Source organism: Mytilus edulis, chromosome 14 (genome assembly GCF_963676685.1).
Source record: "Mytilus edulis chromosome 14, xbMytEdul2.2, whole genome shotgun sequence".
Classification (NCBI taxonomy): Eukaryota; Metazoa; Mollusca; class Bivalvia; order Mytilida; family Mytilidae; genus Mytilus; species Mytilus edulis.
In genome coordinates, this window is record NC_092357.1 from 71,026,704 (window position 1) to 71,045,936 (window position 19,233).

Genomic DNA, 19,233 nt, shown 5'->3' on the forward strand with positions numbered 1-19,233 from the left:
AAACTTATTATAAACATGATACATTGTAATAGTCATCGTAGATTTTCTTTTCCAATTTTTGTTGTAATAGTTTTCAGGGGCTTGGTGTATGAATTGGTGATGATTGATTTAAGTTCAGAATTAGATTTTGTTTTGTTTAAGGATACGTCAGGTTTCTACAGTTCTGACTGAAAATGATGTTAAATATTCATCAAAATAATTTTAATTATCACTTAAAATAATGTTAATTTGTATCACTTTAAATAATGATTAAATAATTCTACGACTGCTGTAGATTTGTGAGAAAAAAACTCTTGAGTTTATTTGTACTGGTACTTTAATGATATTTGTTTCCATTCATTTGATTAGTTGTATATTTTTACTGGTTTATAATGCTGCACACACAACCGTATTGCTGCATTATTGGTCCTAATACTATTGTTGTATTACAATAATTCAATTTTCTAATTAAGTCACTCATGTATTGTTCATTTGTTTTTAAAGAAGATGTGCAGATCAATATAAGGCTTCAGACAAATTAGGTTGATGAAAATTACATCCAATTTTGCTATGTATTTTTTGTGTAATTTTCATTAAGAACAAAGACTATCCATTATAAATAATTAAGATGAGAAAGTGCAATGGTATTGATGTGTTATTGATTGTTTGACCCTGGCTTTTTTAAGTGTGTTTTTTCACTAGTCTTTTATTGGCAAACATATAACGTTCTAGATTTAGAACTTATTTTATATTTTAATCGCCCAAAATGACTTTAGATTGACTTTTTTGCATAAAGGGTGCAAATTTGAAATTTTCAAACAGCTGTTAAATAATTTCATGCATCATTTTACATAGTATATATAATGTAAACTACTTGTTTGAACCTAGTAAAAAAAGAAATCCTGAGTTATCTTCTCATAACACTTTAATTTTGTTTTAATTTACTTTCTCTGACAACAGACATTTATTTGTCCCTTTCTGTAGTACTGTGGGTTCATTTATTTTCGTGGATTAAGGAAAACTTGCATGTTCGTGGATATTTAATTTCGTGGTTTTGACAAAGTTTGTGTACAACCCTATGGGAAATTAGTAATTCTTTGAACATTTAATTTCGTGGTTTACCTGTACCCACGAAATCAATGAAAATTGGTATCCAACGAATAATAAAGAATCCACAGTACCTTTACAACATTACAAACATTTGTTGTTCCCCTTTTGTACCTTTAAAAACAACAGATATCATTTTTCCCCCTTCTACTCCTCTTCTAATTTTATTTTCTCCCCTTCTATACCTCTTATAACAACATATTTTATTCCCTATTATATATAGCAGCATATTTTATTTTCTCCCCATCTGCACCTCTTATAACAACAGATATTACTTTCTCCCCTACTGTACCTCTAATAACAACATATTTTATTTTCCCTCTACTGTACCTCTGTATCTTTACCCTACATGTAATTGATGTTAATTGCCCTTCATGTTACCTTAATAAGCCAATGTGATAATAGAAGAAGCACCTGTCCTGTAATTCTCTATAATGACAATATCACCTTCTATTGACAATAACTAATCATGATAAATACTGACACATTAGACTGGTATTAGACTGGAATTAATTCCCTGTACAATAAGTGCCTGACAAACAGTACCTGACAATCAGGTGACAATCAGTTAATATTCCTTATGAAGTATTGAGTGTGATACTAAGAGTCAAGGTAACAGCTACTCCCTTTGATGGTCTTCATTGTCATACATTTACGGTGAGCGATGGAACATTGGCTTTATACTGTAATGTGATCTGGGGTAACAATGATAAACAGCTATAGCCCTTAAATCGCTTAACACTTCTTGACAATCTTTGAGGATGATTAAATATATTGAAAATTCAGAAATCAGTTGAAATTAAAAGTCTAAACCAAAACACACATGTCTAGAAAAATGGAGGTACTGGTGTTTTAAGTAAATATATGTTTTGAGATTGCCATCATCAAGTTATAAGACCTTCTACAGATGAGGACTCAGCCAGAGGCCAGAGACCAGCCAGACCAACTATAAATCCAGTTAATTAATTGAACATCTGATAAATCAGTAGACATCTGCTAGGTAGTGATAATTATATATCAGCAGTTGTACCACTGATTTGTTAGGTGTATCTACTAACAACTACTAACTACTACTAACTAGTACTAATCACAAGGTAGTGATAATTATATATCAGCAGTTGTACCACTGATTTGTTAGGTGTATCTACTAACAACTACTAACTATAACTAAACACTACTGAAAACTACCAACAACTACTAACTTCTACTAATAACAAGGTAGTGATAATTATATATCAGCAGTTGTACCATTGAAAACTGCTAACAACTACTAACTTCTACTAACCACTACTAGCTGATGAAAGTCAATGATTTGTAAGGTGAATCTGCTTACTACTACTAACAACTGTTCACCATTACTATTACTAAATACTACTAGCCACTACTACTTACTGATTTTACCACTGATATGTTAAGTTATCTACTAACTACTACTAACCACTACTAATCAACTACTACTAACAGCTTCTAATCACTACAAACTGATTATAGTCAGTGATTGTACCACTGATTTGCAAAATTTATCTACTAACTACTACTTTAACTTATCTACTAACCACTGCTAACTGATGATGATACATGATTGTAGCACTGATTTGTTAGATGTATCTGCTAATTACTACTAACTACTTCTAATTGTTAATATCAACTATTTACAACTACTAACTACTACAATCCACTATTAACTACTATACTAACAACTAATAACCACTACTAACTGAGTATAGTCCATCATTGTGCCTCTGATTTGTTAGATGTATCTACTTACTACTGCTAACCACTACTAACTTCTACTGAATATTACTAACCACTACTAACTACTACTAACTACTACTAACTACTACTAACTACTACTAACCACTACTAACCACTACTAACTACTACTAACTACTACTAACTACTACTAATTGATGATGATACCTATTTGTACCACTTAGATTTGTTAGGTGTATCTGCTAGCCATTATTAATTCCTGCTAACTGATGATGATACATGTACACGATGATGACACCTGATCATTGTACCACTTATTTGTTAGGTGTATCAACTAACTACTACTTACCACTGCTAACTTATGATGATGATACCTGATTGTACTCAGGTACTGATTTGTTAGGTGTATCTGCTAACCACTACTTACTTATATTATCAACTGTTAACTACTGATAACCTGTGACCATTACTAACTGATACTGGTCACTTATTGTACCACTAATTTGTTAGGTGCATCTAATAACCCTCTTCTTACTGATTCTTTAACTTCTAACTGATTATGATCTTTTTTGAAAATTTTCTGAAGGTTGACAATTAAATGTTTTCTTTTTTAATAAACTTTTCAAGAAACTCAGTTAGATGTTTTCTCTCTTTTCATCTTAACCGCCCACTAAATAGCGTTTTGTTCTCCTTGATGTGGTATAATCATTGATTATTTTGTTGAAAGGAAATAATGATTTTAATTGATTTGAAAGTTTTAATCATTTATGTTTGAGGACAGGGATCCAGTCAGCTTGTGTTTTAATCATTAATGATGTTATAGAGGATCCAGTAATAGTCATTGTTTATTGATTAAAAGTCATCTTTCTCTGACAGTAATTAAGACTTATAGGATTATGTAGACTGGAACAATAAATCACTAGAGAAAAACGGAGAATCAGGTGGTGAACGGTCTCATATAACTAATGGACGTTAAAAAAAAAGAAAAGTTGAAAGACAACTCTCTTTAGCAACAAAATGTCTGTTTGATATAGAAAAAAACTTACTAAATACAGCTTTTCCTATCAGAAAATGTCTGGTAAATAAACATGATAAAGAAAAGTCTAAATCCAGCTTGCATCATGCATGCAAGCTAGTTGAAGGTTTATGGACAGTCTGGTTAATCTATGTTGATAAAACTTTTTTTTGTTGTTATTTAAGGTAGATGTGGTGTCTGAACTGAAGATTGGTTTCTATGTGAATAAAACTTTTTTTTGTTGTTATTTAAGGTAGATGTGGTGTCTTTTTTAATGAGCATGGACAGTGTGGTTTCTATGTGAATAAAACTTTTTTGTTGTTATTTAAGGTAGATGTGGTGTCTTTTTCTGAGCATGGACAGTGTGGTTTCTATGTGAATAAAACTTTTTTTTGTTGTTATTTAAGGAAAATTGGGTGTCTTTTTCTGAGCATATGGACAGTGTGGTTTCTATGTGGTAAAAACTTTTTTTGATGTTATTTTTAATAAAGATTAGGAAAATGTAACTGAAATTTATGAAGTATTTATGAATAGCAATAATCGTATTGAATTTTAACCAGTTATATAATTATTCAATTTATATCCAAGAAAAAAGTATCCGCAATATATAACCCATATTAGTGATATTGTTAATTTCAATTTATTCATAATAAAATCCCTTCCTTTACCTACCCAACACTCCAAGGCATGGGCCAGGTCTATGGCAACATCAAACAAAAACATTGAAGGGTGCCATCATTTTAATACTCAATTGTAATGATTTATTAAATTCAATATATTCCATATGACAATTATCTTTCTACAAATCTTTGTTTATTCTTATAAAGATGTAATGATTACCTTGGTGTATAAATAGATTGTGAGTGATATTGAACAATTGATTGTTTTAAGTAATTAATATACAGCTTCATTGTATTTTGAAGATGAAATCAGTGGGTAAATGGCTTATTTTTATGAAATAAGATATCGGTTAGTAGGTTGAATAAGGGGTGTTTGAATACAATTTTTGTTTAAATCAAATTACAAATCCTAAAAAGAGTGGTAAAAGAGAAAAATAGTATGCATGTGATCATAATTCTCCTAAGAAAGACACTGCTAAAATAGTTTACTATGATGTCCATTATCACTATACTAGTATGCATATTTTTAAGGGGCCAGCTGAAGGACGCCCACGGGTGCAGAAGTTTCTCGCTACATTGAAGACCCATTGGTGGCCTTCGGCTGTTGTCTGCTCTATGGTTGGATTGTTGCCGCTTTGACACATTCCCCATTTCCTTTCTCAATTTTATAGAAGTCATGAGGATTTTTTTTCCCTGAGTACCTCGGCATACAATTCGAGCTAGACATGCAATACATAAACAATGGTGTCACTGTGAACAAAATTTATAGGTTGCATTTCTGTAAATTAGGGACAATGCAATTTCCCATAGGAACTGCTTCAAGGGCTAAAACCTTAACACTTTTAATATGAAGTTTTGTAAAAATTATATCTTAAAATGGAAAAGATCTACTCAAGCTCATCGGATATGCAATACTTTTTTTTCAAAGGTCAAAATAGAGGGCTGTGCCGAATATTTTCAACATTTATATGCCCGGAAGTTCTAAGAATTTAAATTTAAATTAAAATTCTGCACTGTAACCATCCCCTGTACTTTACTTCTTACTCAGAATCCTTAAGTTTTGTATAACTAAGATATTTTAGTTTTATTTCTAAGGTATTTTTCAAGTAAAATGGGTATTTTATAAGTACTATTTTTATGTGTATAAAATTTATTTTAATGTCTTGTACATTGTATTTTATATTGATGATCATGATGATATTTATGTATATGACTGAGGTTTTTTAAATTATGATCAACATTGTTTTAGCTTATTTATTTTTATGATAGTTGAATTTATAAAGTATGAAATGTTTACATATGTTTATATTTTTCTTAGGTATTTGATATTTAATAAACCCCAGTTGCTTTTTTTGCTCACCTGACCTGAATTTACTGGCTAAAAATAGAACATAGGGGTAAAATGTAGATTTTGGCTTATAACTCTGAAACCAAAGCATTTAGAGCAAATCTGAAATGAGTTAAATTGTCTATTAGGTCAAGATCTATCTGCCCTGAAATTTTCAAACAAATCAGACAACCTGTTGTTGGGTTGCTGCCCTGAAATAAGTAATTTGAAGGAAATTTTGCAGATTTTGGTTATTATCTTGAATATTATTATAGAAAGAGATAAACTGTAAACAGCAATAATGTTCAGCAAAGTAAGATCTACAAATGAGTCATCATGACCAAAATGTCAATTGACCCCTTAAGGAGTTATTGTCCTTTATAGCTTTTCTCCTCACTTGCCGTCCGTCGTCATCATCGTTGTTGTCGTCTGTTAATTTTTACAAAAATCTTCTCCTCTGAAACTTAATAACTTGGCCAAATTTAACCAAACTTGGCCATAATCATCATTGGGGTATCAAGTTTAAAAAATGGGTCCGATGACCCGGCCAGCAAACCAAGATGGCTGCCATGGCTAAAAATAGAACATTGGGGTAAAATGTAGATTTTGGCTTATATCTCTGAAACCAAAGCATTTGGAGCAAATCTGACATGGGGTATTAAAAATTGTTATTCAGGTCAAATCTATCTGCCCTGAAATTTTCAGATGAATCTGACAACCCATTGTTTGGTTGCTGCCCCATAATTGGTAATTTTAAGGAAATTTTGCCGTTTTTGGTTATTATCTTGAATATTATTATAGATGGAGATAAACTGTAAACAGCAATAATGTTCAGCAAAGTAAGATATACAAATAAATTTTCATGACCAAAATGGTCAGTTGACCCCTTTAGGAGTTATTGACCTTTATAATCAATTTTAACAATTTTCATAAATTTTGGTAAATTTTTACAAAATGTTTTTCTCTCTAACTACTAGGCATAGTCAGTGCATAAGACTTTAATAGATAGATATATTTTTAACAGCAAGAGTGTTCAGTAAAGTAATACAGCAAGATCGAGTGTTCAGTAAAGTAATATCTACAAACACATCACCATCACCAAACACAATTTTGTCATGAATCCATCTGTCCTTTGTTTAATATGCACATAGACCCGTGAGTGAAGGTGAGCACTGCACAGGCTCTTTATTTTTTTTTTATTAAAAGCATATTTTTGCCATTTTTGTTTTTAAATAGTTTATGAATAGAATTTTATCTTTTCAGGATATTGTTAGTAGTGATGGGAAACCCAAGATAAAAACATTCCGTATTCCTTCCTTTGGTCAGCCATCTGTTTATCATGAGGTATGGTGTGTGTAGCAGAGATGGGTCCGATTACTTTCAATGTAATTGATTAAATTACAATTACTTTGTCATTTGTACGATTAAATTAAATTAATGATTACATCATTTCTGAAAGTATCTGATTAAATTAATGATTACATTGGCAAAGTAATCATGATTACATCTGATTACAATGAATTTAAAAACAAAACATTTTGAATGATGTGGATGAATAAACATTTAATATAACTATAGCATTTTTGAGAACATATTTTATTTGGTTCAATTATAAAATGATAACTTCAAATTAAACGTCATCTATTTAAATAAACACCAAATTTCACTACATATATATGTCGTGTACAAGTTGCGATTTTGTACAGGTTATAACATGTACAAAAATATTGTACATGTTATAACTTGTATAATGCTAAAATACAAGTTATAACATGTACAAAAATACCTCGTACATGTTATAACCTGTACAAAATTTTGCTTAAAAATGGTTTTAACTTGTACAATTTTGAAAAATAAAGATATGCTTCTATTATTGCAACAGATGTTATTAACCTCAATAAAGATTTTCATCACTTTTTGATTGTTTATTAATGTTTGTGTGCTATGTTATTTTTTGATACAGTTAATGTTCAGGGGTCGGTATTATGAAAGATGTCGTAGGATGATCTTAGCAAAAATATACTTAAAGTTGTCACTGTATCGGTTATGAAAAGGTTCAAGAATAAAATGGTGCATCATTGCTTAAAATCAATATATTGAAGTTTTAAACTCATAATTATCCGTCAACCTACAAAGATTTAGCAAGAAAATGAAAATTGATAATAAGATAATAAATGAGTGTAATTTATATAAATAAATTTATGACTATCCTAAGACCTTCATCAGACACCTCTCTTGAAGTCCTAACTTTGAGACCAATTTTAAGAGCTGTTGTAATTTAGGAATACTTTGTGAAACCCACTTAGAAGTGAGATATGTCATAAGACCATCCCAAGACATGTCTTAGTCCTAAGACAGCTTTATAAAACTGGTCCCAGAAGCATAGTTTTAATACTTTCTTTATACCATTTAAAACACACATGCAGTCAACAAACACTATTCGGTATTCTAATCTGATAAATTATAATTGTGAGTGTCCACCTTGAAGGCAATAGTAAAATACTTTTATTCTAGATGACACTAAAAGACGTAAGAGGATAGCCAGGATAGATTTCTGTAAAAATAAAATTGAGATTCGAAATAAGGATTGTGTCAAAGAGACAACAACCCGACCACAAAGAAGACAACAGCCAAAGACCGCCAATACCTGCTTTCAAAGTAGAGGATATATATTTAAAACATGAAAGTGACATTCGCCTCATGCAATGCTCTTATACTTTTTCAAAAAAATAATAACGTGAGGTATAAATAAGCCATGCTAAAGGCCAAACACGTTGAAGAGTAGATTCAAAGATATTTATAATGAAGCGTGGTCAAATGAAAACAATTTCAGCTCTCTCTTGCTTTTACAGAGTAGGCATATGAGCCATTGCTTTAGTTTTTGCATGCTATAAAACGAGGGGTAGGAATATTACGCAAAATTTTCAGGCATTGATCTTAAAAATTTCAAAAAAAGGAAATGTGTGCTTTAAGTAAATAGTGTCACACTGATGTAAGTCATGATGCACTGCATAAAACATACAATTACATAAAAACACATTATGCCAACATAAGTCACGAAGCATACATTTCTGAAACTTTGAGATCATTACCCTCTAAAGATAAAAAACACGTTCTGGCCTATTGATTGCTGTTCTTTGTTCATTAATAAATTTAAATGTCTATTTTACTTCATTTAGAATTATCTTAAATTTTGTACAAGTTAAAACCATTTTTAACCAATATTTCGTACATGTTATAACATGTATGGGGTACTTTTGTACATGTTATAACTTGTATTTTTGCATTATGCAAGTTATAACATGTACAATATTTTTGTACATGTTATAACCTGTACAAAATCGCAACATGTACACGACATATACATTACACTTTATCACCAATGATCTCTAAATTATTTTGAATTAAATTTTATAAAGATATATCATAATCAAGAGTTTTTTTGTTTGTCTTCTGACCTCTTTCATAATTTATATGTATTCCAAGTTGCAGTTTATGGAAGTTTAAATATGGATGAAATAAAGTTACCAGTTAAAACTATGTTAAATTTTAATAGAAATGTTTAATCAAATTGTAAACAATATGTATTAAAGTATTAAAAACCATTGCATTTTACACGTCCAGTCCAAATACAAAAAAAAGTTTAAACAACATATTTGTCCAACTTTTAATTTAGTTTGTGCTAATTAGATAAATTTTCATGTCTGATTTATCTTTTATCATATATATTTCCCTACAGCTATACTCAATTGGTAATTGCAATAAAAACAAACCTTAATTAGTCTCCTACCTGTCAATTCAAAGTTGACAAAAATCACAAAAATTAACAAAAGATTATAATTCAGGGTTAAAGAAAAGTATTACTTGAATATATAACAGTTATAATCAAATAATAATATGAAGATCATTATAAAACGATGAATATACATGTATGTACAATATCTTTTACCAAGATAAAAGGTATATAATTGTATTATATGTCTCTGAAGCAGAGATTTCATCTGCTTAGGCTAATGATGACTTTTCAATACTGTAACAGTTTATTTTTTTACTGAAGTAGACAAGCTTAAAGTAACCAAACCATTTTAGTATGTTAAAAATTTATCAAATATGAACAAAGAGGTTCGTTCATTTAATGACCAAAAACACAATTTTAGATTTTTTTCATTGTAATCAGAATGTAATCAAAAAGTAATCATGATTACAGGGTATTTTGAAAAGTAATTGATTAAATTAAATTACATGTAATCAGATTTTTGGCTGATTAATGATTACACTGATTACTTGAAAAATTGTAATCAATTACAGCTGATTAACGATTACAATTACAATTACCCCAAGTCTGGTGTGTAGCATGTAAGTTGTAGGGGGAAACCCAAGATAAAAACATTCCGTATTCCTTCCTTTGGTCAGCCATCTGTTTATCATGAGGTATGGTGTGTGTAGCATGTAAGTTGTAGGGGGAAACCCAAGATAAAAACATTCCGTATTCCTTCCTTTGGTCAGCCATCTGTTTATCATGAGGTATGGTGTGTGTAGCATGTAAGTTGTAGGAAATTTTAATTACAAAAGTTTTCTATATGTGAAAACTTTGTTATATTATCTTCTGTAACAGAACAAAAAATTCAATCTACAAATCTAAATCACACTTTAGTTGTAAGTCTTCACTTTATAGTTGTTTCAAGGTTCAATGACTAGGATTGCTAGTTTTCAGGTCTAAAAGGGTTCTCTTTAGGGACTTAACCAATAAAATTTGGCCGCCATGACAAAAGCAAGTCAGCTAATAGTGGTAGTCAAGTGACTAATACAAGGTTATCAAAATACAAATTACACACAACCAAATGGAATTATATAACCACACAACTCACAGGACTAAAATGATATGGTTGAAGAAATAAGACAAGACCCAATAAACAAATTAAAAGATTTGAAAAAGTAAAGCAGACCCTAATGGCTCATATAAGAGCATTGAAAATATCACAGGACTAAAGGGACTAATAAAAGACAGTAAGAATAATTGAAGTCTGTTGAAAATAGTAATTTTGTAAGATTGATGTTGTTTGTAGCTTTATCTATATAATTTATATTTTGTAGCCCTCAGCTCTCAGCAGTTTATCCCTGTCAGAAAGTGCTTTATCAAGATATGACCACACAGAACCAGAGATTTGGAGAAGTGGACCTTATCCTCAGTATGAAGCCATCAATGGTCAGAATAGGTAACACATTATTATTATAACATTATTATAAAAATATTGAGTTATCTCCCATATTGCAATTTTTGTCCCACTTGATGGAGTAAAAAAGTGAGACATAGGTATGCTGTTTCATTCAGTGACGCTCAAATCCAAAAAAGTTAAAAAGGCCAAATAAAGTACGAAGTTAAAGAGCAACTGTTAAGCTACACCCTTTTTTTTAGAATCAGTAAATGGTAAACTTTGTTGAAATTAGGGAAAGCATTGAATTCACTCTTAACAACTTTACTAACTATCCATTCAACATTGTGTAATATTTTAATAATAAGATTTTTTTTCTCAATTTTTCAGACAATCTATCCTGTCATATCTGTTACAATGTTATAATTCCTGTATCAGTGACCTGTCAGAACTCTCTCATCAGATGTATTGTAAAGCATGCTCCAGGTAACATTATATAGCTGTCTCCCTCCCCTCTCCCCAGGGTATCCTGTCCTATCTGTTACAATGCTATAATTCCTGTATCAGTGACCTGTCAAAACTCCTCTCCCATCAGATGTATTGTAAAGCTTGCTCCAGGTAATATTATATATCTGTCTCTCTCCCCTCTCCCCAGGGTATCCTGTCCTATCTGTTACAATGCTATAATTCCTGTATCAGTGACCTGTCAAAACTCCTCTCCCATCAGATGTATTGTAAAGCTTGCTCCAGGTAATATTATATATATGTCTCTCTCCCCTCTCCCCAGGGTATCCTGTCCTATCTGTTACAATGCTATAATTCCTGTATCAGTGACCTGTCAAAACTCCTCTCCCATCAGATGTATTGTAAAGCTTGCTCCAGGTAATATTATATATCTGTCTCTCTCCCCTCTCCCCAGGGTATCCTGTCCTATCTGTTACAATGTTATAATTCCTGTATCAGTGACCTGTCAGAACTCTCCCATCAGATGTATTGTAAAGCTTGCTCCAGGTAACATTATATAGCTGTCTCCCTCCCCATTCCCCAGGGTATCCTGTCATATCTGTTACAATGCTATAATTCCTGTATCAGTGACCTGTCAAAACTCCTCTCCCATCAGATGTATTGTAAAGCTTGCTCCAGGTAATATTATATATCTGTCTCTCTCCCCTCTCCCCAGGGTATCCTGTCCTATCTGTTACAATGTTATAATTCCTGTATCAGTGACCTGTCAGAACTCTCCCATCAGATGTATTGTAAAGCTTGCTCCAGGTAACATTATATATCTGTCTCTCTCCCCTCTCCCCAGGGTATCCTGTCCTTTCTGTTACAATGTTATAATTCCTGTATCAGTGACCTGTCAGAACTCTCTCATCAGATGTATTGTAAAGCATGCTCCAGGTAACATTATATATCTGTCTCCCTTCCCTCTCCCCAAGGTATCCTGTCCTATCTGTTACAATGTTATAATTCCTGTATCAGTGACCTGTCAGAACTCCTCTCCCATCAGATGTATTGTAAAGCATGCTCCAGGTAACATTATATATCTGTCTCCCTCCCCTCTCCCCAGGGTATCCTGTCCTATCTGTTACAATGCTATAATTCCTGTATCAGTGACCAGTCAGAACTCCTCTCCCATCAGATGTATTGTAAAGCTTGCTCCAGGTAACATTATATATATGTCTCTCTCCCCTCTCCCCAGGGTATCCTGTCCTATCGGTTACAATGTTATAATTCTGGTGACGTTAATTGATGTAAACAAGTTCCTACATAAGTTAGTTTGATAGATCATTTATATTTGATATAAAGTTGCATTACTATTAGTCATAACAGTTTGAAGACTATTTATCAGCAATGTTCGATGTTAAGTTTTCTGCTTAAGTTTGTTTAACAATAATAATCATCAAGGATTTAATATTTTGTTTTTATTACAGACTAGCTACAACAGGCTTCGATGATTTATCAGACATATCATGTACAGTTAAACCATCAGCCAGCTTCCATCTCCAAGACTCACCTCCGCCACAAAGTAAACGGAAAAGTCATGTGGGAGAATTGTTACCTAGAATAGCCATCTCCCCAACTCTCATGACAGAGATGGTCTCAGGGCTTTATTATATTATGTAAGTCTCTTTCATTAATAAAAGAATACATGTGCTATACATGTTCTATACATTGATGAGACACAAACAACCAAAACACATCTTTATTGTATGTGTAACAGGGATAGAGAGTGGATCCCATCTGATTGTTAATTGCCTTCCTGTTTGATGATTGTGTTATCTATTGCCTTCATTTGAAATTGATCATTCATTAGTAAATGACTATAGGGTATGGCTTTTTCTTATGATTGTTGTTGAAGGCCATTATATCTTTATCTATGATTGATAGTTGTGTCATTGGCAATCATATGACATCTCCTTATATTTATATTTATCCAGATGTCTTTTAAGCAACTTATGTATTTTCTTCTTCAAAGCTTAAAGACAACACTAAGTTATTAAAACTTTTGTTCTAAATGTTCCATACATGTGGCAATTTAAGATTTTGTTTCCAACAAAGCTTTTAATTCATATTTTTTTGAAAGATTGGTCATGGAATCGTCTTAAATTTCCACAGTTTGGTATTAGATGGTCAAAGGGAGATAATTTAAACAGTTTGGTATTAAATGGTTAAAGGGAGATAATTTCCAGTTTGGTATTAGATGGTCAAAGGGGGATAATTAGAATCACAAAATTAGGCAAAACCAGCAAAGTTAACCTATAGCTAGGAATTAATCTTTAATCGGGTCAAAACTAGAACCGAAAATTGAAGTTTGTTGCTTCTCTAAATTACTAAGATAATTGGAGAAATATTCAATAATTGTTTTCAGACCTGTATTCCTTTACCTTGTGACCTATAGTTGTTAATTTCTGTGTCATTTGGTCTCTTGTGGAGAGTTGTTTCTTTGGCAATCCTAACATATTTTCTTTTTATAGCATGTAAGAAATCCAAATCAACAAGTGGTTCTAGTACAAAGCAGGATGTATATCTTACTTACACGTGTCCTGATATGTATGTGATATTTGACCCTGTTCGTAAAACACTAATTCATCATTCTATTAACTTTGTAGGTTTAACAGTGATAAATACTTAGCAACTCGAGCCATTCTAGACATCCACAACAGGGCAAGTTATGAACTCTTCCCTGATGTTCTTTTGGTAAGGTTTTTGATAAAGTATATTTATGTGTAATATAAGATTTATGTAGTTATGGTTAGTAAATGTAAGGTTTTATTTTTATGAAACTGATACAGTTGCATTTTTTGCATAAATAAATACATTGCAATAATTTCTGAATCTACATATAGAATATCTATAGTAGTTAAGGTCATTAACCACCTCTGTAGCTAAATTGGCATTAATTGAGTGTTGGAAGTACATCATAAGTTTTACAGTTGACTCCGGGGAAATTTAGTTTGAAAATATTTTGAAAGGGGGGAAACTCATAAATGTTCAGTCTCATATAAAAAATAAATTCAAAACAGAAAGTCCCTAATCATGCTTATCAAACATTTGGCAAAATCAAAAGCTCAAACACATCAAACCAATGGAATACATCAGTCATATTCCTGACTTTGTTCAGGTATTTTCTTATGTAGAAAATGGTGGATTACACCTCTAACATGTATAGACAGTGGCATACTATTCCATTATATTTTTACAGCAACTATAATGTAGCATACAATTAATCAGTATTAAGCAAAAATAAGATAATTAAAAAAAGATTGAATTGTCTCCCTTAGTTTATATATGTTTTTGTCCATTTTAAAATTTTCCATGTTTTATTTATCTGGTTTTTTTGTTTGGATAAAAAAAAAGTATCTCTGTAATTCGAATCCAATTTATCCTTTTCAAGACTTGTAGATTAATTTTATGTTTAATTTTATTTTTAAATTGTTGGTGATCTATTTTAGGTAACGACTGCCATAAAGAATTCACTTCCTGCTGGTCACGAAGAAGACGGTCCGATGGGACTTATGACCGTCACTCCCTCTAGCTCAGGTCACACCATTGCCAAGTCTGCTATTACAAACGCATCATTTAGAACCAAGAAACTGCCTGGTAAGGCACCATCTATCTATCTTATTAAGTTGCATTGCTAGTGCTCTCTTGCATGTACAATTTTTGACAGATTTTTTATGAAACTTACATCATAGGTTTAAATCAATAAATTCTTGAGTGAGTTGGAAAAATGAGTGTTGATCAAATATTTTCTAAAGAGTTGTGCCCTTTGAAATATTAATTATATGGAAAATCGCAATGTTAGTACAATTCTTGCCAGATTTTTTCAAATACATTATATCAAAAGGTTTATAACACCAATGTCATAGACAATTTTCCAAAAAACAGTGCCAGCCAAGTAGTTTTAAAAGAGTTATGTCCCTTGGAAACAATAATTTTTAGGAACTTGCATTACATTTGCTCTCAAGCCTTCATTTTCAAGATATTCATAAAACAATCATTTTTTAGATATTGCTCTTGGGCTGATAAAATATGTGTAATATGCATGGGGACATTGGAAATATGTTTCTTTATTACCAAATCCATCTCCCTGGTAATGGAATAGACCTAAATAATTACAAACAATATATAATGTAAAACATTTCTCTTTCAGATGACATTGATATCATAGAGGGAGACGAAAACTTGTCAAAACTAGAAACAATTGATGAAGATAGTGATACTCCAACAAAATCACTCGGCAAATTACCTAAACTTGCTGATAAATTTAAACTGGGCATTAAAAAAATGGACAAATCTAAAGTGAAAGAGCACAAACGAGATAGTGATGTGTCACGGACATTATCTAATGGTGACACCATAGATTCTGTACAGGTTAATGTAATAAAGAATAATTCCAGGTCTAGTGTAGATAGTGTAGAGATGACGAGTCTAACGAACAAGAAGAATTCTATCCTGGAAGAAATAAACGAAGAGAAAGTCGGGTCGTCACCTCTGGGGAATCTACGACAAAAACATTCTAGTAGCTCACTTAAAGAAATGAAAAATAAACCAGGACACACTCGCCATTCTTCAGGGTCCTCTGTTAATACAGAAAACTGTAGTACGGATCTCTGACATAATAATGCCTTAGTTGTTCATCATAGGTAGCGGCTTAGAAATACCAGGAGTAGGAGAGCCTTAATTATTGTTTATTAAAGTTACATGCTTACATAAGAAATACCAGGCGTAGGAGAGCCATAATTGTTTATTAAAGTTACATGATTACATAAGAAATACCAGGCGTAGGAGAGCCATAATTGTTTATTAAAGTTACCTGCCTACATAATAATTCCAGGGGTAGGAGAAAAACATTAATTATAGTCTTTCTTTTATCCTTCAAAAAGTCTTGGGACTGAAATCAAATTTATGTGACTTTTATATAACGGTATAAAAATAGATTATATACAAATATTGCATGTAAAGTAATGAAAATATGCAAATAAATCTGAAAAATTCTTAAATTAGCATAAGAAGTCAAACCACTGTGAAATGTTTGTCTGTTTAATATAACAGATGCATTTATTATTAACAGAAGGCCATTAACTTAATATCCTAGTGAAGGATTACAATTACATTTCTATATCAATCACAAAAAGGTTATTAGCTTTATAAAAGTTGCAAACATCAATTAATGTTTATCTGTCTTTCCCACATTTTTCTGCCGTTACAAACATTTGTAGATACTAATAACATAAGTTTTTATTACCAGTACTGTAAATTGATAAGTTATAGCATTAATTTATTTTTGCGATTTTTCAAGAGTGAACGAAAAATTAATATGATTTCCAAAAAATTGCAAACAGGTACTATTTAATCATTGGTTATCAGAATGCACGTTCTTAATTATTATACCAATACTCACACAGTCATATGATTTGCAATAATTTCTGAATTTACAGTATATGAAATATCATTGTAGATAAATTTTAAATTACTCTCTACTAATATTTACATATTTTAAGTATTTTTGTAATTTGAGTTTTTATTAAATTTTATGATTTAAGCCCCCTTTTAATTAATTACTCTTTATACAGACATATTTTTTGTTGATTTGTGAGTTTAGAATGCTGTCAAATCTTCTTTCATTTTAAATATGGAAATCAAGAAAACATTTTTCAATCTAGAAGATCTTATTTTATTTTGTTATTTAATTTATTATTTTGTATTTATTACACACCAATCAAACAACAACTGACTGTTCAGCTTTTCCCGATATTTCAACATCCAGTTATCTCCCTTATTATTTTGTATTTATTACACAGCAATCAAACAACAACTGACTGTTCAGCTTTTCCCGATATTTCAACATCCAGTTATCTCCCTTATTACTTTGTATTTATTACACAGCAATCAAACAACAACTGACTGTTCAGCTTTTCCCGATATTTCAACATCCAGTTATCTCCCTTATTATTTTGTATTTATTACACACCAATCAAACAACAACTGACTGTTCAGCTTTTCCCGATATTTCAACATCCAGTTATCTCCCTTATTATTTTGTATTTATTACACACCAATCAAACAACAACTGACTGTTCAGCTTTTCCCGATATTTCAACATCCAGTTATCTCCCTTATTATTTTGTATTTATTACACACCAATCAAACAACAACTGACTGTTCAGCTTTTCCCGATATTTCAACATCCAGTTATCTCCCTTATTATTTTGTATTTATTACACAGCAATCAAACAACAACTGACTGTTCAGCTTTTCCCGATATTTCAACATCCAGTTATCTCCCTTATTACTTTGTATTTATTACACAGCAATCAAACAACAACTGACTGTTCAGCTTTTCCCGATATTTCAACATCCAGTTATCTCCCTTATTATTTTGTATTTATTACACAGCAATCAAACAACAACTGACTGTTCAGCTTTTCCCGATATTTCAACATCCAGTTATCTCCCTTATTATTTTGTATTTATTACACACCAATCAAACAACAACTGACTGTTCAGCTTTTCCCGATATTTCAACATCCAGTTATCTCCCTTATTATTTTGTATTTATTACACACCAATCAAACAACAACTGACTGTTCAGCTTTTCCCGATATTTCAACATCCAGTTATCTCCCTTATTATTTTGTATTTATTACACAGCAATCAAACAACAACTGACTGTTAAGCTTTTCTCGATATTTCAACATCCAGTTATCTCCCTTTGATCAATTCTTAGATCTGAAATAAATAGTGCTCAGTGTGGAGTAAAATTAAGAAAAGAAATGGGAATGGGAAACGACAACAACCCGACCATAGAGCAGACAACATCCGAAGGCCACCAATAGGTCCTCAATGTAGCAAGAAACTCCCGTGCTTGTTGTTTGTGCTGGTTTGTTTCTGAACTTACTTCTCTTTTAATCATAATTATTGTTTTGTTGTTGGGTTGCTGTATTAATAAAGTATACCTCTTCTTAATCCTATTCATCCTTGTGTTGTTTCACTATTCTAGTCTGATATGGGTATTCACATGGTTAGAGTTTCTACCAGATGTTTTTTTAGAATAATATTTTGACCTTAGAATTTGTATAGATTTCAGGGACAATGAAACATTATGCAGACTTCATCTATCTTTCAAAATGAAATAAAAAAGGGGTGACGTGAACCTTTTATAAAACAAGGAATTCTTTTAATGAAACATAGTTTAGTATCTCTTGTGGCATAATCAGCTTACTCTTAATCAAATCATGATGTAATTGTGATTCAAATTTAAACTTCATGTATGCTCTTCAATTTCGTATTTTATGTGGCCTTTTTATATTTTTGGGATTTGAGCGTCACTGATGAGTCTTTTGTAGACAAAATGCGCGTTTGGCACAAATACTAAATTTAATCCTGAGATCTATGATGTCTATGATGAGTTTATTTGTATTAGAATGGTATATTGGTTTTGCATTTTTCAATGGGATTTTATTTTGTTTTTTTTGCAATATATTATTTAATCATTACAAATATAAAAGGGTTTTAACAGTGCAATATTTAACATTAAGTTAAAAAAAACATTTCTGTTTTTAGAAAATCATTTCTGGTCGTTTAATTCAATTGAGATATATATATATATATAAGATATATATATATATATATATAGGGAAAACGGTAGTATTACATTTTCCTAGCATTAGGTTGGCCTTTTGTGTACCCAAGGCAGGTGAAGGAAGTCAAATTAGGAGTGCTGTGATTGGATGTAAGGGTACAATATATTTTTTTTAATTATCTATGAATAACTGCAGTGTGTAAATTTACAATATAAATTTTAAAACCTAT

At 31.3% G+C, this 19,233-nt stretch overlaps 1 protein-coding gene across 1 annotated transcript in view; it reads left to right on the forward strand.

Annotated features, from left to right (window-relative positions):
• LOC139503800 (hyccin-like) overlaps positions 1-19,027 on the forward strand; it is a 68,492-nt gene extending 49,465 nt beyond the window's left edge. The window contains exons 6-12 of the mRNA XM_071293727.1: positions 7,025-7,105; positions 10,856-10,977; positions 11,305-11,400; positions 12,849-13,037; positions 14,028-14,115; positions 14,871-15,018; positions 15,572-19,027. Of these exons, the coding sequence (XP_071149828.1) occupies positions 7,025-7,105; positions 10,856-10,977; positions 11,305-11,400; positions 12,849-13,037; positions 14,028-14,115; positions 14,871-15,018; positions 15,572-16,035 (1,188 nt within the window). The 3' untranslated portion in view covers positions 16,036-19,027. The remainder of the gene's footprint in view (positions 1-7,024; positions 7,106-10,855; positions 10,978-11,304; positions 11,401-12,848; positions 13,038-14,027; positions 14,116-14,870; positions 15,019-15,571) is intronic.
• The last annotated feature ends 206 nt before the right edge of the window (positions 19,028-19,233 follow it).